Source organism: Alternaria burnsii, assembly GCF_013036055.1.
Source record: "Alternaria burnsii strain CBS107.38 chromosome Unknown 731, whole genome shotgun sequence".
In the NCBI taxonomy this organism is placed as follows: domain Eukaryota; kingdom Fungi; phylum Ascomycota; class Dothideomycetes; order Pleosporales; family Pleosporaceae; genus Alternaria; species Alternaria burnsii.
Genome location: NW_024066115.1, coordinates 1,196,524 through 1,217,324, shown reverse-complemented (window position 1 = coordinate 1,217,324; position 20,801 = coordinate 1,196,524). Strand labels below are relative to the sequence as shown.

General features: G+C 52.6%; 8 protein-coding genes across 8 annotated transcripts; 4 read left to right on the top strand and 4 right to left on the bottom strand.

Annotated features, from left to right (window-relative positions):
* Positions 1–1,298: 1,298 nt before the first annotated feature.
* GT037_007060 (bzip-type transcription factor) lies at positions 1,299–4,944 on the top strand (the record flags this gene model as incomplete). Its single annotated transcript, XM_038932107.1, has 7 exons — positions 1,299–1,587; positions 1,635–1,722; positions 1,773–2,222; positions 2,317–2,652; positions 2,708–2,735; positions 3,353–3,601; positions 3,658–4,944. 7 exons carry the CDS (start codon positions 1,299–1,301, stop codon positions 4,942–4,944), a joined length of 2,727 nt encoding a protein of 908 aa, XP_038785579.1.
* A 1,804-nt stretch (positions 4,945–6,748) lies between these two features.
* GT037_007059 (galactosyl transferase gma12 mnn10 family protein) lies at positions 6,749–7,961 on the top strand (the record flags this gene model as incomplete). Its single annotated transcript, XM_038932106.1, has 2 exons — positions 6,749–7,254; positions 7,316–7,961. 2 exons carry the CDS (start codon positions 6,749–6,751, stop codon positions 7,959–7,961), a joined length of 1,152 nt encoding a protein of 383 aa, XP_038785578.1.
* Positions 7,962–8,045: 84 nt separating this feature from the next.
* GT037_007058 (uncharacterized protein) lies at positions 8,046–9,515 on the bottom strand (the record flags this gene model as incomplete). The annotated part of the gene is made up of 2 exons (XM_038932105.1): positions 8,046–8,303; positions 8,355–9,515. 2 exons carry the CDS (start codon positions 9,513–9,515, stop codon positions 8,046–8,048), a joined length of 1,419 nt encoding a protein of 472 aa, XP_038785577.1.
* Positions 9,516–9,956: 441 nt separating this feature from the next.
* Positions 9,957–10,413, bottom strand: GT037_007057 (uncharacterized protein; the record flags this gene model as incomplete). The annotated part of the gene is made up of 2 exons (XM_038932104.1): positions 9,957–10,045; positions 10,188–10,413. The coding sequence occupies 2 exons, from the start codon at positions 10,411–10,413 to the stop codon at positions 9,957–9,959; spliced, it is 315 nt and encodes a 104-aa protein (XP_038785576.1).
* Positions 10,414–10,686: 273 nt separating this feature from the next.
* GT037_007056 (uncharacterized protein) lies at positions 10,687–11,409 on the bottom strand (the record flags this gene model as incomplete). Its single annotated transcript, XM_038932103.1, has 1 exon — positions 10,687–11,409. One exon carries the CDS (start codon positions 11,407–11,409, stop codon positions 10,687–10,689), a length of 723 nt encoding a protein of 240 aa, XP_038785575.1.
* A 502-nt stretch (positions 11,410–11,911) lies between these two features.
* On the bottom strand, positions 11,912–13,954 carry GT037_007055 (multidrug resistance protein fnx1; the record flags this gene model as incomplete). Its single annotated transcript, XM_038932102.1, has 2 exons — positions 11,912–12,451; positions 12,557–13,954. 2 exons carry the CDS (start codon positions 13,952–13,954, stop codon positions 11,912–11,914), a joined length of 1,938 nt encoding a protein of 645 aa, XP_038785574.1.
* Positions 13,955–16,086: 2,132 nt separating this feature from the next.
* On the top strand, positions 16,087–17,900 carry GT037_007054 (hex2 protein; the record flags this gene model as incomplete). Its single annotated transcript, XM_038932101.1, has 2 exons — positions 16,087–16,712; positions 16,823–17,900. The coding sequence occupies 2 exons, from the start codon at positions 16,087–16,089 to the stop codon at positions 17,898–17,900; spliced, it is 1,704 nt and encodes a 567-aa protein (XP_038785573.1).
* A 798-nt stretch (positions 17,901–18,698) lies between these two features.
* Positions 18,699–20,596, top strand: GT037_007053 (calreticulin precursor; the record flags this gene model as incomplete). Its single annotated transcript, XM_038932100.1, has 5 exons — positions 18,699–18,815; positions 18,867–19,149; positions 19,202–19,332; positions 19,377–20,030; positions 20,081–20,596. The coding sequence occupies 5 exons, from the start codon at positions 18,699–18,701 to the stop codon at positions 20,594–20,596; spliced, it is 1,701 nt and encodes a 566-aa protein (XP_038785572.1).
* Positions 20,597–20,801: the final 205 nt, after the last annotated feature.

Genomic DNA, 20,801 nt, shown 5'->3' with positions numbered 1-20,801 from the left:
CGCATCGCGCCACTGCACCGTCAGCCGTCTGCAAGCTCTAGACCGGACGAGGTGCAGAGCCGCAGACTCGAGCCGCTAAACACCAGCGGATCTCAAGCTGCTTCCGCGCCCTGGCTCTGATTGACCCAAAAGCTGTTCGGCTCGATCTTGTGCACTGACCGCCTCATCTTCCAACCTCCAGGCCCGGACTCGCACAGATTCCAAATCGTTAGCTTGGGCTGTGTTCCCGCCGACGATCTTCCAGTGCGTAGTGCATTATTTCGTGCCTGGCTTGCTACTAAATCGCGTTGAACATCGCACTGCAAGTGTAAGAGTTAACCCTGACACATCCTTCAGACCAGCTTGCCCTCTGCTGTGCTACATCCGACTCTGCGACGCCAAGAGCACCATCGCTTGTCTCAATTGCGTCGACCACTCGTCGCCCATTACGTCCATCTCCCCATCATCACCCTTTCGCTCAACTCGGAAGCACCAGGAACTGAACCTCGGCAACAGTGAGAACCTGATGTAAGCCTCAACTCTTCTTGCTCGGTCAATCCACCACGAAGACGCGGCTCACCGCGGCCTGTCTAGTTGTCATAGTTGAGTGCCGACGATACAGACAGCTGTACGTTTCGGATGTGCGCAAGGGTTCAACGTTGACTTGTAAACTGACCAATCTCTAGCGTGTTGCTCACTGTATTTCCACGGCCGGCCTATCCGCCAACTCAGCGCCGATAGAGACAACCGTTTTGTCCATAAAGTGTGCGTGTTGATCAATGCAGCTCACATAGCATGGCTACGACTATCAAGACCGACCCCTCCTCTGGGGACGCGAATTATCACAACAATAGCAGTGGTATGTTGGCTCTCTCTTGGCATTATCCAGTGCTTTAATCTCTCGGTGTTTTGACGTTGGATCTGTTTTGTCTCCGCTTCGCGACTCCTACACCTTGTTCTTGGCACGCGGAGACGCTCTCCACTATTGGTCCGCACTTGTTGAAGCACTCTTGCGTCTTCACCCCACTCCCGCAAACGTGCTGCAGAGACAAGACCAGTCTCGTCAAGGCAAGCTTTACCGGTGTCGGCATGAACGTTGCACACACGTGCCTCACGGCTCGCCTGCATGCCGGACGTTGACAACGGCGCATGAACGAGAAACCAGCATGCGAACTCTTGTGTGCCTCAGTCGATACAAGGCTCCGGACACACTACATATACATGGCTGCACTACTTTCGCTTCCCGTCCAAGCTTATCACACATACACATACCTAATTTCTTTTTGTTTTCTTAATCCTTCGCATAATACCGAAACACCATGTCGCATGCTCGTTATATGTCCTGGCCCGATGCGCACGTGCTGACCATGGCGCCCACCTACCCTCCACCCGGCGCTGCCAACGAGTACCCTTCTCCTGCCGCTTCTCGTCGACCTTCCGAGTGTTTCTCTGAGATGAGTATGGGCAGCAGCAGGAGAGGCAGCTTGGCTGGATTTGCGTCGGACATGGAGAGTACAGGGCAGTGGCAATCTATAGGCAGCGAATCAAAAAGCCCTTTAGCGCAATTTGGATTCTTCAAGAGCCTGACCGACAAGAAGACTACGAGAGGTTTGTCGACCATGGTCTTGGCTCTATCGGTTACTGACTCTTGCAAGATGGCCAACCGCCAAAGAGAAGAGGACCTAAACCGGACAGCAAACCTGCCTTGACACGGCGACAGGAGTTGAACCGCCAGGCACAAAGGTAAACTCAGGAATGCTACGCGCGATATCACACACTGACCCATAGACAAGAACACACCGGGAAAGAAAAGAGCTGTATATCAAAGCTCTTGAACAGGAGGTGATACGTCTCAAGGACACGTTCGCCGCTACGTCTCGGGAACGAGACGCTTTCGCAGAAGAGAACCGGCGACTGAGAGAATTGCTTATGGCGCATGGAATCTCCTTCGACACTTCCAGCCCAGCAAGCAACGGCATGGGTCGAGTTGATAGCTCTGCCTATGGAAGTTCTACGGGTAGCGTATCAGGCTATGGGCCAGGATCAGCGTCGACTGGCTACACATCACCACCAACACGCGGATCAGTTTCTCATGATGGCATGAGTGGTCAGCCCTTGACTCTGCAACAACAAGCCCAACAGTCACATCATCAACAGCAGCATGGGCTCGACTATGACCAGATTGGGATAGACTTCGTTTTAACGTACGACCGATCGCCCTACCTTTCTCCTCCACCCCAGCAGTAATGCGCTTACGTCTTTTCTCTTCGTTCTGTTCGACTTCCGTACGTTATTCTTTATCTTTACACGCGCTGTTCTGACGATTGCGTCTGACAGGCTCGAGCGACCTTGCATGGATCACATGCAGTTTTTGATGGTACGCGCCCACGATGCCGACGAAAACATTAGTGGTCATGCGCTCATGGCCACCGCCCCTCCCGACGCGCATATCGCAAATTGCCCCGAGGAGAAGTATCCACATCAGATGCCGGACGTCAAGATGCCGGACTTGATGAAGCTGCTCGATCTGAGCAACCGTCTGCCCCTTGATGGGGAGATCACGCCCATTATGGCCTGGGCGAAGATCCTACAAGACGAGAACATTCGGGATCTTTCCAAGCAAGACATTGAGCTCGTGAAGACAGAGCTCCTTGCCAAAGTCCGCTGCTACGGGTACGTCGAAAACAAGGCAGACGATCGAGCCAGAGTGTTTACTGACATGGGCTAGCTTTGGCGCAGTCCTTGAGGAGTTTGAAGTCAGCGACGCCCTAATGACTGTTCTTGCTGGCAAATTCTCGAATGGTCCTACGCCCGCATAATGTCTAGTCGAGAGAAACGAAGTACTAGTTATGTCTTTTTTCTGATAATATGTAATGTCACTCGCTCGGTATAAGCAATAATATAAGCACGTTGACCTCACGTCTCTGTCATGATGGGCAGTGCCGTAGCGCGCGAGGTGGGGGTTTGCCCACAGGGATATCGTCGTGTTGTGTTAACCAAAGTGTTGCAATAGTGTTATAGTGGCGTTGGACAGAATGTTAGTAAGAAAACACAGCCATAACACGCTGTTAAATGTTGATGTAGCGATTGCCCACTATCTAAGACCCCCCTGCTCCTGCGCTAGGGAGTGCAGAAGCAGGGTCCAGTCCGTGCGTCAGCCTGTAACTCGAGTGTTGGTGAGACTACGTCGCAACACTTCGTGTCTAGCTCTATAAACCCCTCGTCAATATATACGTGTTTGCTGTCTTGACTTCTCTGTTTCTGCCGTTAAAACATCCCCGATCACGAACCTGCCCATCCCCCACCGAGCTTGTTTTCGCTGTCCCCACCATGGCGGAGCTCAGGTGAGTTGTGACTACGAAATGCATGTGAGACATATACTGACTCCGTGTCTCCAAGTGTTTATGATAACGATCCGACCATCTACCTATTCACCTCCCTGACCGCCGGCTCCTCCCACATCGTCACGGCTACCTCGCGAATTGAAACAATCCTACGAGCGAACAAGATCCCGTTCAAAGGAGTAGATACTGCGACTGATGAGCTCGCAAAGAAGCTATTCCAGCGGAGAGCGAGCGGGAAGAAGCTCCCTCTGATAGTCAAAGAAGGATATGTCTTGGGTGTAGGTACAGAACGCGGCACGCAGCTAGGATGGGAAGGCTAATCTATGTGATATAGGGCATTACAGAAATTGAAGAATGGAACGAATACGATGAGATCCGAGAAGCGTTGGGCGTCACATCAGCCTTCACGCCCTTCCCTGCGAAACCCGGGCCCCCGCCTATGGCTGCACCAGCTACCACCACCTCTTCCTTCTCATCCACAAGCACAGCTGCAAAGAAGGAGAATGTTGTCACACCTAGTCTGGAAACAAATCTGGCGCTCCGGGAGCTGGGTGCTGAAGCCGCGAAGAAGGCCGCTTCATTGAAGCCAGTGCCAAGTAACATCAAAACTACAAACCCCCTGCTGGCAGAGAAGACGAACACACCCACCTCAGCGACGTCGAAAAAGAGCCCCACAAAAGAAGACCCTGGTAGCATCCTCTCGCCAAAGTCTGTCCCACTACCTGAGACGCCGAAGCTTGCAACGCCTGCTACACCGACCACGACTCAAGACACAAAGCCTGCTGTTTCCACTACCAAAACAGAAGCCAAGCCTGCTACCTCGAGTACGTCGACCAAAGACGCGAAGGCCGCTGCACCGAGTACGAACAAAGACACCAAAGCAAAGGATGCAAAGGCAAAAGACGCAAAAGCAAAGGACAGCAAGACAAAAGATACCAAAGCAAAAACCACATCCTCGAAAGATGCAAAGTCCAAGTCAACGAGAAAACCCACGGGAGGTCTCTTTGGCCTGGGAAAAGCTCCAGCAAAGTCAAAATCGAAATCCTCAAGTAGCAAAGACACAAAAAGTAAAGATGCAAAATCAAAGAGCACGAAGGGTACAAAAGCAGCTGCGCAACCGAGTATTCCCAAGCTTTCGGATCTGCAGAAGCCTGTACATGGGCCCTCCTCGATGCACGACGATGCGAAGAACCCTGCGCTTAGTGCTGGACCGATAGATTCGACAAACGACGAAGAAAGCGAGGAAGAAGAATCAGAGGAGGAGAGTTCTGAGGAGGAAGATGATGCGAAGGAGCCAGCTACTGCAGCCAAGGTTCCAGGAAAGATAGAGAAGAAGGCGACTGTAGCTGCGGAAGAGAGCAGCGACGAAGAGGAAGATAGTGACGAAGAGGAAGAAGACAGTGAAGAGGAGGACAGCGAGGATGAGAAGAAACCTGCACCGTTGGCTACAAAAGGGAAAGCAGCTACACAGGCCAAGGAAGATGAAGCAGAAGAGAGTTCAGAAGAAGAAGACAGCGATGAAGAGGAAGAGACCTCAGAGGAAGAGGAAGCGGATGTGCCAAAGACGCAGAAACAAAGTGCTAAGGATGCCAGTAAAGCTGGTGTGAGCGTGAAGGACTAGCGTGGGAGCGAGTAGGTTTGGGAACAGGCGCTGTATATAGTTCCGAGTGCATGATTGCAGGAATAGATGCATCAAAGTATATTTAATCAACTTTGGACCATGCTGGATATCTTTACTGGCAGGGAAACACGTCTGTTCCAGTGACGAAGAAAATCTCATTATGAAGGATGAGGGTAATGCAACTGTGCGTGGATACGAGGCACAAGACGAGGCTCTAGTCATCAGCAGCACTACTGATGCTCATAAAGACTGACACGGACCAGATCACGATAATGGGCGGGATACAGTGGGATTGAATAGCAGCTCGAAATCCTGTTAATAATAGGGCTACGAGATCATACTCTTGAATCAGGCGCGTTTCACGAGTGCTAACGCTTTATGTTGCGTTAGATGCTGGGAAAAGTCTCGAGTCTGAGCTGCGGTGAAGAATTTTATATGATCGAATACGCGCTTGAGTACGGGTTGTGGTTAAATGGGGATGACGTTCCGGACCGGTTTGCGATTCCAGCAAGTCACAATTATCGTCTAAGATATATATGTGTTTAATAATTTTTTTTTCATCAATCTTCAGTAGTATAGTGGTCAGTATTTCCGCTTGTCACCATAACTGGCAACTCGCGGGAGACCAGGGTTCAATTCCCTGCTGGAGAGCATTATTCTTTTTGCCTTTTTTTGCCTTTTTTACTTTCTGGTTCTAGCCTCACAGCTGCGTGGATTGGGACAACTCTCGCTTGCTTGTGGACCGACAGTGGAAGAACGATCCTCTTTTTGTCTCTGTACTATGTAACAACATAACATGGATCGTGGTACTGTTGTGTGCTGCTGTGATGGCTTCTGCATGTGTTCCTTGCTAAGGACCGTGACTGTCTTTCGCGCCAAAGACACGTCCATCCACCTCAACACGCTATCCGGACGCTCCGGAGTGTTCCAAGACATCACGGCAGTCATGTCATTACAAAGCGTCAACGGAATTAGAACTCCCATTACCATCTGCCGCTCATGCACGGGCTCGACGTGTCCGTAGGTATCCAGGCACCACGGTGCTGGAAAACGAGGATACTTCATGCATCCTTGGACTGCCTAGGTATGTATACCAAGACAGTCAAGACGCTTCGATCCATTTCACACACTATCAGCCTCTAAATGAATCCGAGTTACTGTCATGGAGGCTTTGGCATGTTTCAGCTCCGTACATGCTTCGGAGCAGCGGCGCTGATGCCAGGTAAGCCAAGACTGACGAGAGGCCAAGGTATCTCCCCGAGCAGAAACACGTATCGCGATGAGCTCGTCAGCTTCGGAATACATCATCGATTTTGCCAATATGAGCAGCTTGCTATACATCATCTAGACGACTGCCATGCGCGAGGTTCGCGTATTCGTGTCAATTCTGCAATGTCCGTGGGTGAGCCGTGTATCTATTGCAACCACTACATCAGATACAAAGTCCGTCCATTCCTCGTTCATAGTCTAAGCCTCGATTATGCACTCGTGGAAAACTATAGGCTACTAGCAGCGTAATCGACAAACGTAGTCAAAGCTAGCGCCTCTGTGCTTGAGACAAGCACAACGAAGCTCTTGGGACGAAGATGCCGATGCCGCCATACCAGGCCGGCTCCCAACCTGATTCCCGCAGGCGTGCGAGTACACTGTAACATACGACGGCTTGTCTGGCTTCCAAGAGATTATTGCCGCAGCATTCGTCACCCACCGTTGCTTGTTCTATTACCAGTGTCTTGGAAAACATCAATCAAGTCCCTTCTCTACCCCTTCTTATTTACCCAAGCTGGCATCCAATAGCAATAACATGTCACGATTTCCAAACGAGGAAAACATCAGCTTTCCTTTGACTTCTACTTCTATCCATTCTGAGGCCATGTATGCTTCCCCGAGATTCCTCAACTGCAAGTTCTTCATTTGGGTATCATTCCTCCTCATCGGCTTCCCCTTTATCCTTCTCTGGAATCAGTCCAGTTTAGAAAACCTCTCTGTCCAGTATGCCCGACCACATCCGAAGCTCATTCCGCAGTTCGTTGCACACGGTGACTCGAAGTGTTTACCAGAAGTTTCACCAGAGCTCATTGAAGAGGCTACCACAAAGCGTGTTACATGTCGAAAATACTCCCCTTTTGCAACCGGAAGGGCGCGCATCGCAACCGTCACAGCTCATTTCGGCAAATCGAAGGAGTATTACCAGAAAGCGTTCCGGACACACCTCCTCCACGCCTTGGTCCACGGAACCGAGGTCAGAGTGATGTGCGATCCAATTGTAGATGACCTGTGGAACAAACCGGCCTTCATACTCAACCTGCTGTAAGTGTTCTTGAACGAACTGCTTGTGAGACATGTATTAACTTTGTACACCCACGCTTAGCATGCGCGAGATGTTGAAACCAGCCAAAGAACGTCTGGAGTGGATTCAATGGGTTGATCGAGACACCATCATTCTCGACCAATGCCGCCCTATATCTAGCTTCCTGCCACCAGAGAAAGCACGCTTCGGTTCGTGGTGGCGCCGCGATGATGAGCAACTACAGACTCCGGCGAACACAACGCATATGCTTGTGACCAAGGACTGGAACGGTCTCAACAACGGTATCTTTCTACTTCGTGTCAACAGTTGGGCGATTGAACTCTTCACAGCCATTCTTGCCTTCCGCCACTACAATCCCGGCGTTGACCTCCCCTTCACGGAACAATCTGCCATGGAACACGTCCTGCAGACCGACCAGTTCAGAGATGAAGCGCGCTTCGTACCACAACATTGGTTCAATGGGTACGAAGAAGGCGGAGCACAAAAGTTCGAAGAGAGAGAGGACGTGAAAGGGTTAGACGAACGTCACGTAAGAAGAGGTGATTATCTGGTCCACTTTGCTGGGCGCGGAAAGAGGGGAGATCTGTTGAATGAATGGAGCGAGATGTTGAACAAATCAGACAATGTATGGGAAAAAGGCAGAGTGCAGAGGGATGTTTCGGGTGAAGTTGAGGCGTTTTGGAGGGATCTTGGGTATGGGACATGAACCAATCACGTAGGCAGACAAGCTGACGCAACCTGGTTGGCGCAACTCATCAATCATATCGTTCGCATTAGATGTCTCCATGACTCAGTAATAGGCGGATCCTGGTGCATAGTCCGCTTTTGTTCCTGGGAAAGCGCCAGCGGGAGGACTGCGTTCGTCCTCGTCCGCGCTATCATCTTCAGCGCCTTCGAAAGGCTCGCTCGGGTCTGGAGGCGCCCGCATGCGAACTAAAGCGTCCTCGTCTAACGCTGGTACAATGAACATCTTCGTTGTGTGATACTCGCGCCCAGAAGGCATGCTTGCGAGTAACGGTTCCGAGGGAGGCACCAGTTGGACGCCAACCTATTATCGTCAGCCACACTCAATGACGAAACAAGGAGCAAGTAGACATACAGTGTCGTTTTGCTTTTCCCACTTCTTCAGCAACATGTCAACAATCCGGCCTTCTTCGAACTTGCCGGCATCAGTACCCCAGTCTACACCCTTTTCAATCTTACGATCTTCTCTCTTCTCTTGCCACTCCTTTTTTAGTTTGGAGAAACCAGATGACTTCCTCTCTTCCTCGGCACCTAGCGAGGCAAAGCCAAGCTCCTTCTTTGCGCCACGTAGCCACGCAATGCCCTCTCCTGTTTTACCACCCGCTTCAGCATCACAGGCGAGGAACCGACAGGCCTTACCCTTTGCCGTGCGTCGCAAGTCATCCACGTATTTCAGCAGGTCGTCGTTGATCTTGGAAGACCGTCCCATCATAGCTTGAGCTTTCGCAGCGTGTTCGGACGATGCAAGGCACAGTCGCGCGAAGAGATGGGCGCGGACCTTGGGTATATCGGACCCTCTAAACATCCAGTCTTTACTTTGCTTGTTCCTGTCTTCTATCACCACAGCTGGGTATGGGTCATCTTTCAGCACCGTAATGAGTGTAGCTTCAGCCATAGTCAGCTCCGCCAACGCTCCCAGCACGGATGCCGATATGTCTATGGCGGCAGGCTGTGAATTATACTGGCCTGATCGGTTCACCAAGTATGTGTGTATAGAGTTGGCTTCAAGAAAGTGCTTCATAGCAGCACCAATGGCCGTCGCGCGTTGTTCGGGTGAGGGTACGGTCGCGTTGTAGAGCGTATGTAGTTGTGCTCGAGCCTGGAGGCTGTATACGTATGCCAATGTGGAGAGTGTGTAGCATAGCTCGCTTTCAAGGCTCTTGAGCTTTACTCTTGCAGGTTCGCGGCCCGGTACTGAGGATCCCAGTGTCGAGCGCCATTCCACCTCGAGCTCTTTGACCAAGATCAGGTCGATCTCTTCTCCCGCGCAGCTTGCACCGCTCAGGCCCGCATCGAGGGCGAACAGGTACGGTATGTAATCGTTGAGGGCGGATGTTACCGTGGAGAGGTTCGAGGCTTGTGAGGCAGGAGGTATGCGCTTGTGTCGCTTGAGCACGTCACGAAGGACGCCTCGCGCAGTGGTTGCGCAGTTTGGCAGGGATGGATGTGTGCTGCTGTTGAGATAGTCGGTGAATGATATGCTGGAAGTCGTGGGCAGGACAAAGGGAAAGGGCATCTTGTTGGGCGTCGATTGTTGTTGTGGTTGTTGTTGCTGTTCGTAGCGGTCGCTGACGCAGGTACGCGGTCGTAGCGGGGTTGAGGAGCTAGCCTTGGTCTCATCATATCATGGGCGTAGGGGCAACAAAGAGATGGATATACGCCTGCAGGTGCATTTCTACAAGCTCGAGAGTATCACGTCAGCCAGAAGAAAATATACGCACTGTACCACTGCAATTGCACACTTGTTCCAATAATTTGTGCTACATCAGTCCCTCCCCCGGCATGTGTATGTACAGATTCGCCAGTAAGAGAGGATCGTTGCATCTCTTCTGCAGATGCTTGTCGAACGCCATAAGCCCTTGTCGTCGTGCTGGTGGTATTCTCCGCTGCGTATCGTGCATCGTCTGCCCGTTGTCCGTCCTGCTATACAAGTGACCACCGTTGTTGGCGGGTCCGCTTATCGCTTGAGCGCATCGTCGACGTAGTTTTGTTGCGCAAAGAGGTAACCCTTGACCTTAGCGTCCTTGAGGAGCTCAAAGTAACGCTCTGTTCAACTCGTTAGCCTTCGCACCGTCGTGTCCGTACCTCCATTGGGCGGCCTTGGACTGCTATATCCGCCCCACGTCTCCAGCCCTTTTTTCGTTGACCCAAGTCTTCTTCTAGCCCATACACACCAAGGAAGGCCTACCTCGTAGATGTCCACACTTCTCCAGATGGTTGACCCCCTCCCTCCGGTAGCACTTGCCCATTTCCTCTCTGACCAGCCTCGCCATCATGCTCCTGACCCACTGCTCCCTGATGATGGCGTCTTGTGCGCCCTTGAGCGCAGTGTTGTCCTCGTAATCGACCCCATCAAAGGTTGGCGCAACCTTGGGCTTTTTGGCCAGGAAGAGTTCGGACTCTGGTGTCGGCATTGCGGCGGCGGAAGTGGGCGTTCAGAGTTGGGTGTCTGTCTTTGGTTTCCGAGGACTCCGTCGAGTGATGAGCAGTCGTGCGACGGGGCAATTGGCGGCGTTGCGAGGTGTGGTAGTCGTGATGTTGTGAGCTTTGAAAGGCCCGAGCTGCGATTGGCGGTTAGTGCACGTGACGAAGCATCACCACCTGCACCTTTCTTGTCTGCACAGTGTTTGCATCTTCAACAGGTCCTACGCAATCTCCATCTTAACATGGTCAAAACTATCTTGTGATCATCTTGTCTCATTTCTGTTCTCCTTCTTGCCCCGATCCCACCATTCTCCTACTGCCGCTCCTACACCAGCACTCCAGCCCATACCCGCCCGCTGATTCTCAGCGCTTTTCCTGTTCATGTTTCCTTGATATTTCCAATGCCATCTTGTAGGATCAGTTTTGACCTCGCGCATTGATGAGTACAATGCTCCGAGTCTTCTTTCTCTCTCGCACTCACAGGCAGAGCATATGCGGTCAAGCCTGATGGTGTGGAGAGGATGTACACGACCATCTCTGCATGGCTCAACAGTGTCATTTCCTGTTGTCCTTGAATACCATGGCGAGGTATGACCCTCTCGGATAGTAGTAGGTAGAGGTGAAGATAGTAAAACAGGCCACTCATCTGTGATCAAATGCAGGGGAACATAGGTAGTAGACATAGACTGTGTATCCTGTCTCCTATCTTCGCTTATTGAGGTACCGGGATGTAGAAGTTTCGAGGCATCGCCACAGGCGATGCTAATGTTTGCTCTTCCTTCCGAGTCATCGTCTGACAACAATGTAATCTGCGAGTCTGTACACCTGCAACCGCCTCCAGACTCTGTGTCCCGATCTTGACTCTCCATCGCGTCCTTCGCCCTTTCTTCCTTCTTTTTACGCGCGTCCTTACAGTACCCAACCGGCGCGTCAGAGGAAGTCGAGTGGCCGCATCCCACAAATATGTATAAGCGGTAGTAGCACATGGCGAAAACGAAGTGGTACTAGGAAACATGGCTATGTCTTGACATGTTATTGCACGGTGATGACATGTCCCGATGAGCACGTCGTTGACAGAGCGGGTGATAGGGTTGCTTTGTCTACTTCACTGCGCTTTTATCTACATTGGTAACGACAAAGACTTCTCAGCAAAGGGTCGTGCCCTGTGAGAAAGTGACCATTTGAGTAAGAACGCAACATGATTGGAACGCTGTGACTGGTTTGAGACCTGACGTGGCTTTCTGTGTAATACCTTCACGTAGAAAAAGCTGGGTTGTCCCAAGACATGCCTTGGCTGTATCGTCTGCAAAGTGGCATAAACTGTCAATAAAAACATAGTACCCAGGGGTGATTGAAATATCCAGATAGCCCTATGGCTTGATATGCCTCATGGCTTGGTATTACAATGTTATTTACAGTGGCATCTTCAACAATCTACAACCAGAACTTTTGGTCAAAATTGGCGATGCATGGACTCGGTCAAAATCATCATGCTGTCGTCTCCTTGTCCCTTGAGACATCAGGATCACTCGCCTGCGCTTCAGGATCGAGTGGCAAAGACCCTTTGCTAGCTCTCTTCTTCCGCCTCTCTGCACGCTCAGCTTCCCTTTCGAGCCTCTTAGCCTTCTCAGCCTCAATTCCAGTCTTGGTTTCCTCATGCTGCTTGTCGAGCTTGTTGCGCGTGATCAGCAGACTGACTGCAAGCCCCACAACTGCGAATGCGACGTATAGTATCCACATGGTGCTCAGTGAGTCGGCGAACGCTTTTCGCGCAACGGCCTTTTGCTCGTCGGGAAGCGATTGAATAAGCCCTACATTGGCGCCAGCGGAGCCTCCACCAAACCTTGCTGCGGTCTCGGGGCCTAGCGAGGTAGCAAGCTGAGGCTGTTTCGACTTCATCTCGTTGTTGAAGACGACTCCACCAACAACGACCGAGATAGCCGACCCAAGATTACGGGTAAATCCGAAAGTAGCGGTCGCAGTAGCGATGTCGCGTTTCTTAGAAGCGAGCATGTCAGCATCGATTACCTAAATAATAGCAAATGTGGTCGTTCTACCACAACCCCGCTCCTAGCGTCATGCTAAATGATCACATGTGCAGAAGCAGAAAAAGAAACGTTGGATGGAACTTACCGGCACGAGACTCTGAAGGGCGATGAGCGGGGATTGAAAGTTTGGCCCAACACCAATTCCAGCAATGATCTGGAAAACGATGATCTTGGCCCAGGAAGTGTTGACGTCGAAATCGATGAAGAGTCCGAAGCCGAGTGTCATCAGGATCATACCAAACCAGATCATGGGCAGATATTGCCCAGTCTTTTTAATGAAGACACCGGTGAAGGCCGAAAGGAACGATAGCGACAGCGCAGTAGGTAACAGATAAACACCAGAAAGGATGGGTGTTGCGCCAAGCACAGCCTGGAAGTAGAGCGGTAGGAAGTAGTTGCCGCTGATGAAAACGAAAGCGTGGAAGAAACAGGTAGCCAGGGCAGCCAAGTTCGAACGCTTCGAGAAGAGGTCAAGAGGCATAAGAGGATATGGCGATATCCGCCACTCAATGAGGAAGAAGATGCCAATGACGACGGCTCCGAAGATGATGAGACATAGCACCGTCGCTGAGTCCCAAGGGTGTGATATGCCTCCGAATTCTAGGCCAAGTAGTAGCATAACAACTCCACCAACCATTGTAAGCGATCCCAACCAGTCAACAGCTTTGAGACCTTCTCGGAGCGGTGTCCTTGGTGTTTTGACATCGAGAAAGAATAAGAGGATAAGGAAAGCAACTCCATCGAAAGGCAGGTTGATGTAGAAGCACCATCTCCAAGAAACCTTTTGCGTAAAGAGCCCTCCCACGACAGGTCCCAGTGAACTTGCCAAAGCCCACACGCCGCCAATAATTCCGAAATATTGGCCTCGATCTCGCACGGAAAAGAGATCGGAGATGGCGATGTTTACTAGTGTGATAAGGCCTCCTCCACCAATACCCTGGATTACTCTTGAAGCGATCAACATGTCCATATTAACAGACACACCTGCCAGGAGTGAGCCCACGAAGAATATTGCATTTGTGAGCAACAATATAGGCTTCCTCCCAAAGATGTCAGAAATCTTGCCCCAAATTGGTGTGGCTGCCGACTGTGCGATGAGATACGCTGAACCTATCCATGTGTATCCCGAGGCGCTGTTGAACTCTGCCGAAATTGTGGGTAAAGCGGTTGTGACGATCGTGATATCGAGAGCGACGAGAAGAACTGCCACAGCCAGAGAGAGCATAATCAAGAATATCTGCAGCTTTGTTCTTTGCGGATGTTCGCCATCTTGCGCACCAGGTGCTGTCGGCGCAGCAGCGGCGCCATTCGCTCCAGCCTCGGCCTCTCTTATACTTTTCTCGCCATTTTGTACGATTCCATCTCTTTCAGTAAGACTGACATCGGTCGAAGAAGGGCTCGTGATATCGTGATCTTTGTTCGGCGCGTTCACATCCAGGTGTGCATTCCCGGCTGGGGCTGTTGCATCGTGTGTTGCGCTCATATTAGATATTGTTAAAAGCGACTATGAGAAGTTTACGTGTGACAAGGGAGTGCCATATTATAAGGGAGCACACAGTGCAGGAATGTGTAAACAGAGTGCAAAAATGTGTAAAACGTTTGCGACACGCGCTGAGTCGCTTTCGCGCCTCTCGGGGCTCTGGAACACCGAGCGAGGACCGTCATTGCGTACATATTTCGCTGAGATCGATCGCACGAAGCCGAATCATTGATATGCATTCTGCCGGGAATAAGCCCCTAGGTTGCTGCAATCCGCGGACAGGATAAATGTTCAAGAGATTGATGTACGGTACTCCGTACATGTCATGCGCGAATAGGATGCGCTTTCGATGTTCGTGGCCACCAGAGAGGCGCTGTTCAGCCTTGCCCAGGCGAGGACGCAAAAGTTTCAACTGTCAAGAGGATGCTGTGCGACGTTGCGCAGGCTGACAACGTATGCCACACCGTTGTTGCATCTACTGCTTATCTTCGGATTGCTACAAAGGGTATTTCTTTAGTCGTCGTGCAATGAAATTGGATGCGGCTCGAGAGGCGGCATTGATGCAGTATCACGCCACTGCCACAGGACGAGAACTTGGTTGAAGATGCCGCTGAGAGGGCAAGCAGAGGGCATGAGTGCTGTTTAACAAGCCGGGTTTTTGATGTTTACACCAAGGCCCTAAGCATATGATTACTTTTGAACCCCATCTCATCTCCACTCTATACCCGTAGATAGTCTGTTCTTCGCTCGCTCTAGGGTGAGCTATGATTAGCACGGGGCCAACTAGCAGAAGGGCATCTTGGAGCTCGACCTTCACACCGAAACGTAGCGTAAAGGTACTGCTGCAGTCCTTTACTTTGTCAAAACAATGGCATTTAACAAGGCGAATACGTTTAGGACGCGTTACGCATGGGACAGGGGCCCTTGATACAGACGCCATGCGTGTTTTTTCTATTACGATGTGCGTGCTTTGATGCTATCTTGCGCAAACAGGCTTCTAGGCCGTCTGGAAGTCGAAGACGGTTTACTCGAGTTGTTGAAGTTCCGATCGATGGGGAGAACGTCATTCTCCACAAAATCCCCATGCGCCGAGCGAGGGATGCAGCGGACGGCCATGTGGAGGAGCAGGTGTTTGGACGAGTACCATGGACGGTGTTCGTCATATGGTGAAGCATCGGTGAGGTCGTGGTGGGAACTGGCTTGGTGTTGAGAAGCTAGACGGAGGGCTAGTTTAACGTGCAGGACAGGTCGAGTGGGGGATGCGTCGCATTGCAGATGGCTTTGGCATGTCTGTCGGCGACGGTCGCGCGAGTGGAGTCAACAAAGTCAGCACGCATCATCATCATCATCAGCAGCCGTCGTGGTCCAAGGCTTCCCCGCAACCTCTGTTGCACCCTTTCGGCGCGCTCGAGGTGCAGCAACGGCCGGACGCACGTCGGAGAGGAGGCACCCCTGGCCGTGTGCCGCAGAGGACGCGAGGAGGCGCATCCACGCGAGAATGATTAGCAACGGTCTAGGCTTTTCGTCTTTCTTTCTGTTGGGCTGCAGGCCGATCAACCGAAGCGTCTGCTGCAGCTACTCGATAGACTGCGCTGCAGCGCCTGTGCATGGCCGGCAAACGTCTTGCTCGACGCGGTGCGGTGGAGCGGTCGGTCCTTTGAGGCAGGCTCTGGGGTGTGTGGTGAAAGCCGCGTCGACGGTACCAGGCGGCTTATCATTTGCAGTTTGCAGGGGATCCTCAGGCAAGGTTCCAAGGTCGTGAAATTCCCAGGCTAGCCGCAACCCCGCAAGCCTACTGGGTCTGCGGTTGATGGTTCTAGGTCGAAGCTTTCGCACCATCGCCGTCGCCATCCAAGCCTGTCGACAATCTCCTCCGCCGCGCCTCCTACGACCAGTCTGCCCTCAACAACTGCATTCACCCACGCCGTTGCGTCGTCACTCGTCCCTCGTCACCCGTGCAAAGGCACCACCGCAGTTGCTCCCCCGCAGCAGCCCCATATATACACACAGCCAGCATCCGCAGCCACTCTCCGCCACGAGCCGCATGTCGACACCAGGCCGCCAGCCAACTTTCGTCGAGGCCGTTTGGCACACGCTGTGATAGATATTGAGGCATTGACCCACGCCCGCCCGACATGACGGCCATGCTGTCGCTCCCGCGAGACAACGCGCCCTTTCAACGCTCCCCCTCGTCCTCGTCGCTCGCCTACGACTCGTACAGCCCCATCCGCAAGAACCAGTACTCGCTGCCCGACCTGCGCTCGCCCTCGCTGAGCAGCTCCTCACGCACATCGTCAATGCACTCGACGCCCTCGAGTAGCGTCTCTCTCGACAAGTCGGACGAGTCCAGCAGCGACGACGATGGCCTGTCGTTTCCCAACTACAGCTCAGCACGGCAGTATAAAAAGGGCATCAAGCCTGGCGACGTGGCCTCGTTGAAGCCTGCGGGTGCAGCCATGCGACCGGGCTCCCTTCCCTCGCCCTCGCCCGCCGACGCCTTCCCCACCGCCGATACGCCCATGACCACACCCGACCCTATGCCCATATCCGAAGACGACACGGCTGTGCGCAAGGAGCCCTCGCACCACGTCGACTACCTCTCGTACGAATGGCGGGAAGAGGACATCTGGTCATCGTGGCGGCACATTGTGGAGCACCGCAGCGTCTACGGCGAGCGCTCCAGGCTCGAAAATGCCTCGTGGCGAACGTGGGCCAAGGCCCAGTTTAAGCTAAAGACGGTGTCGCCCGAAACATTGAATTGGTGAGTCCCGAATATTTCGATCTGCATCTTCGGCAGGGGTGCCGATCACCCCCATCCGTGCACCATCTTGCTGGTTTTTTGGTCTTGGGCTGTATTAACCAATCTTGCAGGCTAAAAGATGTCGACGTGACATGGCTCTACGGACCCATGCAGCCGGCCTCGAATCGCTTTTGCTCACAGCAAAATTCTGAGCCAGCCAGCCGTCTGTCAAAGACCAATTCATTCGTCAATGGCGTCAAGAAGCCCATCCTCAAGAAGCGCAGCATGTCAGAAGCCATGCTGCAAAAGTCACTATCGTCATCGTCATTAATCCAGCAGGCTGCCGAGTCGGTGCAGGCCCAGCAAACAACCGGTGTGACGCTGGAGTTGCGGAGGCCCCGACCAATCATCGGCCGTGTCACCCCCGACTTCCCCACATCTTCCACCATGTCCCGAGGCTTGCTTTGGGAAGGCACGGACTACTTTTCCTCCAAATCTACATCTGGACTGCACACGCCCGATCACGGAGAAAGACGGCATATTCGCTTCGACGACAAGGTAGAGCAGTGTATTGCCGTCGAGTGCAAAGACGCCGACGATGAAGAGGACGACTGCAACCACAACCCTTGGGCCAAGTACCAGGAAAATGATTCTTCGTCTGATGAAGGCGTCGTCATGATGAAGCGATCTCGCCGGAAGAAGCCTCTCTCACGCACGCCCTCCTCTGTCAGCATCAGCACTGACAACAAGACCATCGCAAAACTCCCATCAACGACGCTCAAGTATCGGACAGATTCACCCGACGTCACTGAGACACAACAGTCCCACTCCCTTGGTATATGGAAATCGCGTAGTGGGTTGTCTCCTTCGCCTTCGTCCGAGACGCTGAAGCCGTCGAATCCATCACGAAATTTCCTGCTCGAGGAGGACGACGAAGAAAGCGAGGAATACCTCAAGCCCTCTAGCGCTTATGGCACGAATAGGCCCGGTACACCGACTGCCTCGGATCCTTACTCATTACGACGCAGTGGATCGTCGGCATCACTGGAAAGTGGAGGCCTCCGCAGAACACCGTCGGGCATGTTCATGCCATTCGAAGGCGACGAAGAAGAGCCTCTGCCACCCACTCTAATAGGCAGAGTTGTTGACACAGTAAATACTGCACGAGACATAGGGCATGTCATCTGGAATGCGGCATGGAGTAATTAGCACTTTGACTTTAGCGCATGGCGTTCGCGGCTTGTACTACTCTTACGGGAAGGACTTGGACGGGTAGCATACATACGCACATCATATCTTACGGCCTGGCTAGGCGGCGGAGTTCTGGGATACCTTGACTGAAGCGCCGTTGGCCACATGCATTTGGTGCGACTATGGATATAGCTCACCTACAATCGATACCACATACGTTAGTCAGCAGTACTCATTATACAGTGATGCGAGTTTCGTGTGCCGGTAGTGCAGCGCATGAGCGTGATCAATGTGGATTTTGTTGTTCACATCGTGGCATGTCCGGAACGCCCACCTTGAAATCTAGAGAATCACAATGAATAGAGTTTGTTATCTTTGGAAACTGTGGATCCGGGGTTGCGACTACATAGTACGTTGTTCTTTTGCCCTGTGCGCTAGTGACAGTGCTAAGAGCCCCGGAAAGAACGAGGAGCGAGCGATTACAGACTCAAGCAAGTGCTTCACGAATGAGCGCCAACTCGACGTAAAGCATACAGCACAATACCCGAGTGAAAGTGTATCAGATCAGGCCAGCTGTCAATTGTGTGAAGCAATTCCAGAATCATCTATCAGAGCCGTTGAGCATGGGGCAGCAGGCGCGCCTGCGGCCCTAGTGGAGAGCTGCATGTGCCCGCACGCCTTCCTAAAGACACCTGGCTTTCACAGTACTAGCATATTTATGTAGGACCTTGCCCTACCCATCAACCCGTGAACCCTTCTCCTCCACCTCAACCTCACCCAAGACCTCTGCTCTACCCTAGACAGCAGGCAAGCAAGATGCGTTTTGCAATTGGCGCCACCGTTGCGCTCGCTGCCGCCGTTGCGCGCGCAGACGATGCCAGCTCTTCCGAAGCCGCGTCTTCGTCGACCTCGGTCGCAAAGCCTACCTTTACTGTATGTTTCTGGGATGGCCAATTGACAAGCCATCGCACTAACACCTTCTAGCCCACAGAGCTCAAGGCACCTTTCCTCGAACAATTCACCGACGACTGGGAGTCCCGATGGAACCCCTCGCACGCAAAGAAGGACGTCAAGGCCGACGACGAGGAGTGGGCATACGTTGGTACTTGGTCCGTCGAGGAGCCTGCCGTACTCAAGGGTATGGAGGGCGACAAGGGACTGGTCATCAAGGACAAGGCTGCCCACCATGCCATCTCCGCCAAGTTCCCCAAGGCCATTGACAACAAAGATGACACCCTCGTTGTTCAGTACGAAGTTAAGCTTCAGGGTAAGTCACTCACTGATCGTTGAATCATCCGAGTGTTCTAACAGGAGTACAGACGGTCTCGAGTGCGGTGGTGCGTACATGAAGCTCCTCCAGGACAACGCAGCTCTCCACGCTGAGGAGTTCTCCAACGCGTCTCCCTACATCATCATGTTCGGTCCCGACAAGTGCGGTGCCACCAACAAGGTACGGCTTCTCTGACATTTCAACCAACCAAGCTGACTCTCTAGGTCCACTTCATCTTCCGCCACAAGAACCCCAAGACCGGCGAGTACGAGGAGAAGCACCTCAAGAACCCTCCCATGGCTCGTATCGTCAAGACCACCAGCCTCTACACCCTCATCGTCAAGCCCGACCAGAGCTTCGAGATGAAGATCGACGGCGAGTCCGTTCGCAACGGTACTCTCTTGGAGGACTTTACCCCTTCTGTCAACCCCGAGGCAGAGATCGACGACCCCAACGACACAAAGCCCGAAGACTGGGTTGACGATGCTCGCATTGCCGACCCCGAGGCCACCAAGCCCGAGGATTGGGACGAGGACGCGCCATTTGAGATTGTCGACGAGGAGGCCACCAAGCCTGAGGACTGGCTTGAGGATGAGCTCACCACCATTCCTGACCCCGAGGCTGAGAAGCCTGAGGACTGGGATGACGAGGAAGACGGTGACTGGGTTCCTCCCACCGTTCCCAACCCCAAGTGCGATGAAGTTTCTGGCTGTGGCAAGTGGGAGCCTCCTATGAAGAAGAACCCTGCCTACAAGGGCAAGTGGACCGCTCCCTTCATCGACAACCCGGCTTACAAGGGTGTCTGGGCTCCCAAGAAGATTGCCAACCCCGACTACTTCGAGGACAAGACCCCTGCCAACTTTGAGCCCATTGGTGCTGTAAGTTGATATTACCCTAATTTCACAGAACCTTTGCTAACATGCCATAGATTGGTTTCGAGATCTGGACCATGCAGAAGGACATTCTCTTCGACAACATCTACATTGGCCACTCCATCGACGACGCTGAGAAGCTCAAGGCTGAGACGTTCGACCTCAAGCACCCCGCCGAGAAGGCTGAAGAGGAGGCCAACAAGCCCAAGCCCAAGGACACACCCAAGTCGCCCTCCGACCTTGTCTTCAAGGATGACCCAGTTCTTTACGTCAAGGAGAAGCTGAACCTTTTCATCGAGATTGCCAAGCGCGACCCCGTTGAGGCTGTCAAGTTCGTTCCTGAGGTCGCTGGCGGTATCGGTGTTATCGCTGTCACCATTTTCGCTATCCTCGCCTCTGTCCTTCTTGGCTCTGGCGCTGCACCTTCGCAAGAACAGCTCAAGGCACAGGCAAACAAGGCTAAGAAGACTGCCGTTGATGCCAAGGACAAGGCTGCTGAGGCTGTCGCTACTGGAGCTGAGAAGGCTCAGGCTGAGGTCAACAAGCGCACCACTCGATCAAACGCCTCATAGGTAGTCGCAACCATGGCGTGAGAAGTAAAGTATCCCACGAAGAAAGTAGGGGTTGGGAACAGAATACCAGAGGGTCGGTTCAGAGGATAACCTCAACCCTCCGCAATTGGATTCCTGATTTGTAGTATCATATCATTTTGAGATTCACGGCGCTATGACTATGTATTGAGCGTTTGCTCCTTAAAATGGGATACGCAGCACCTGG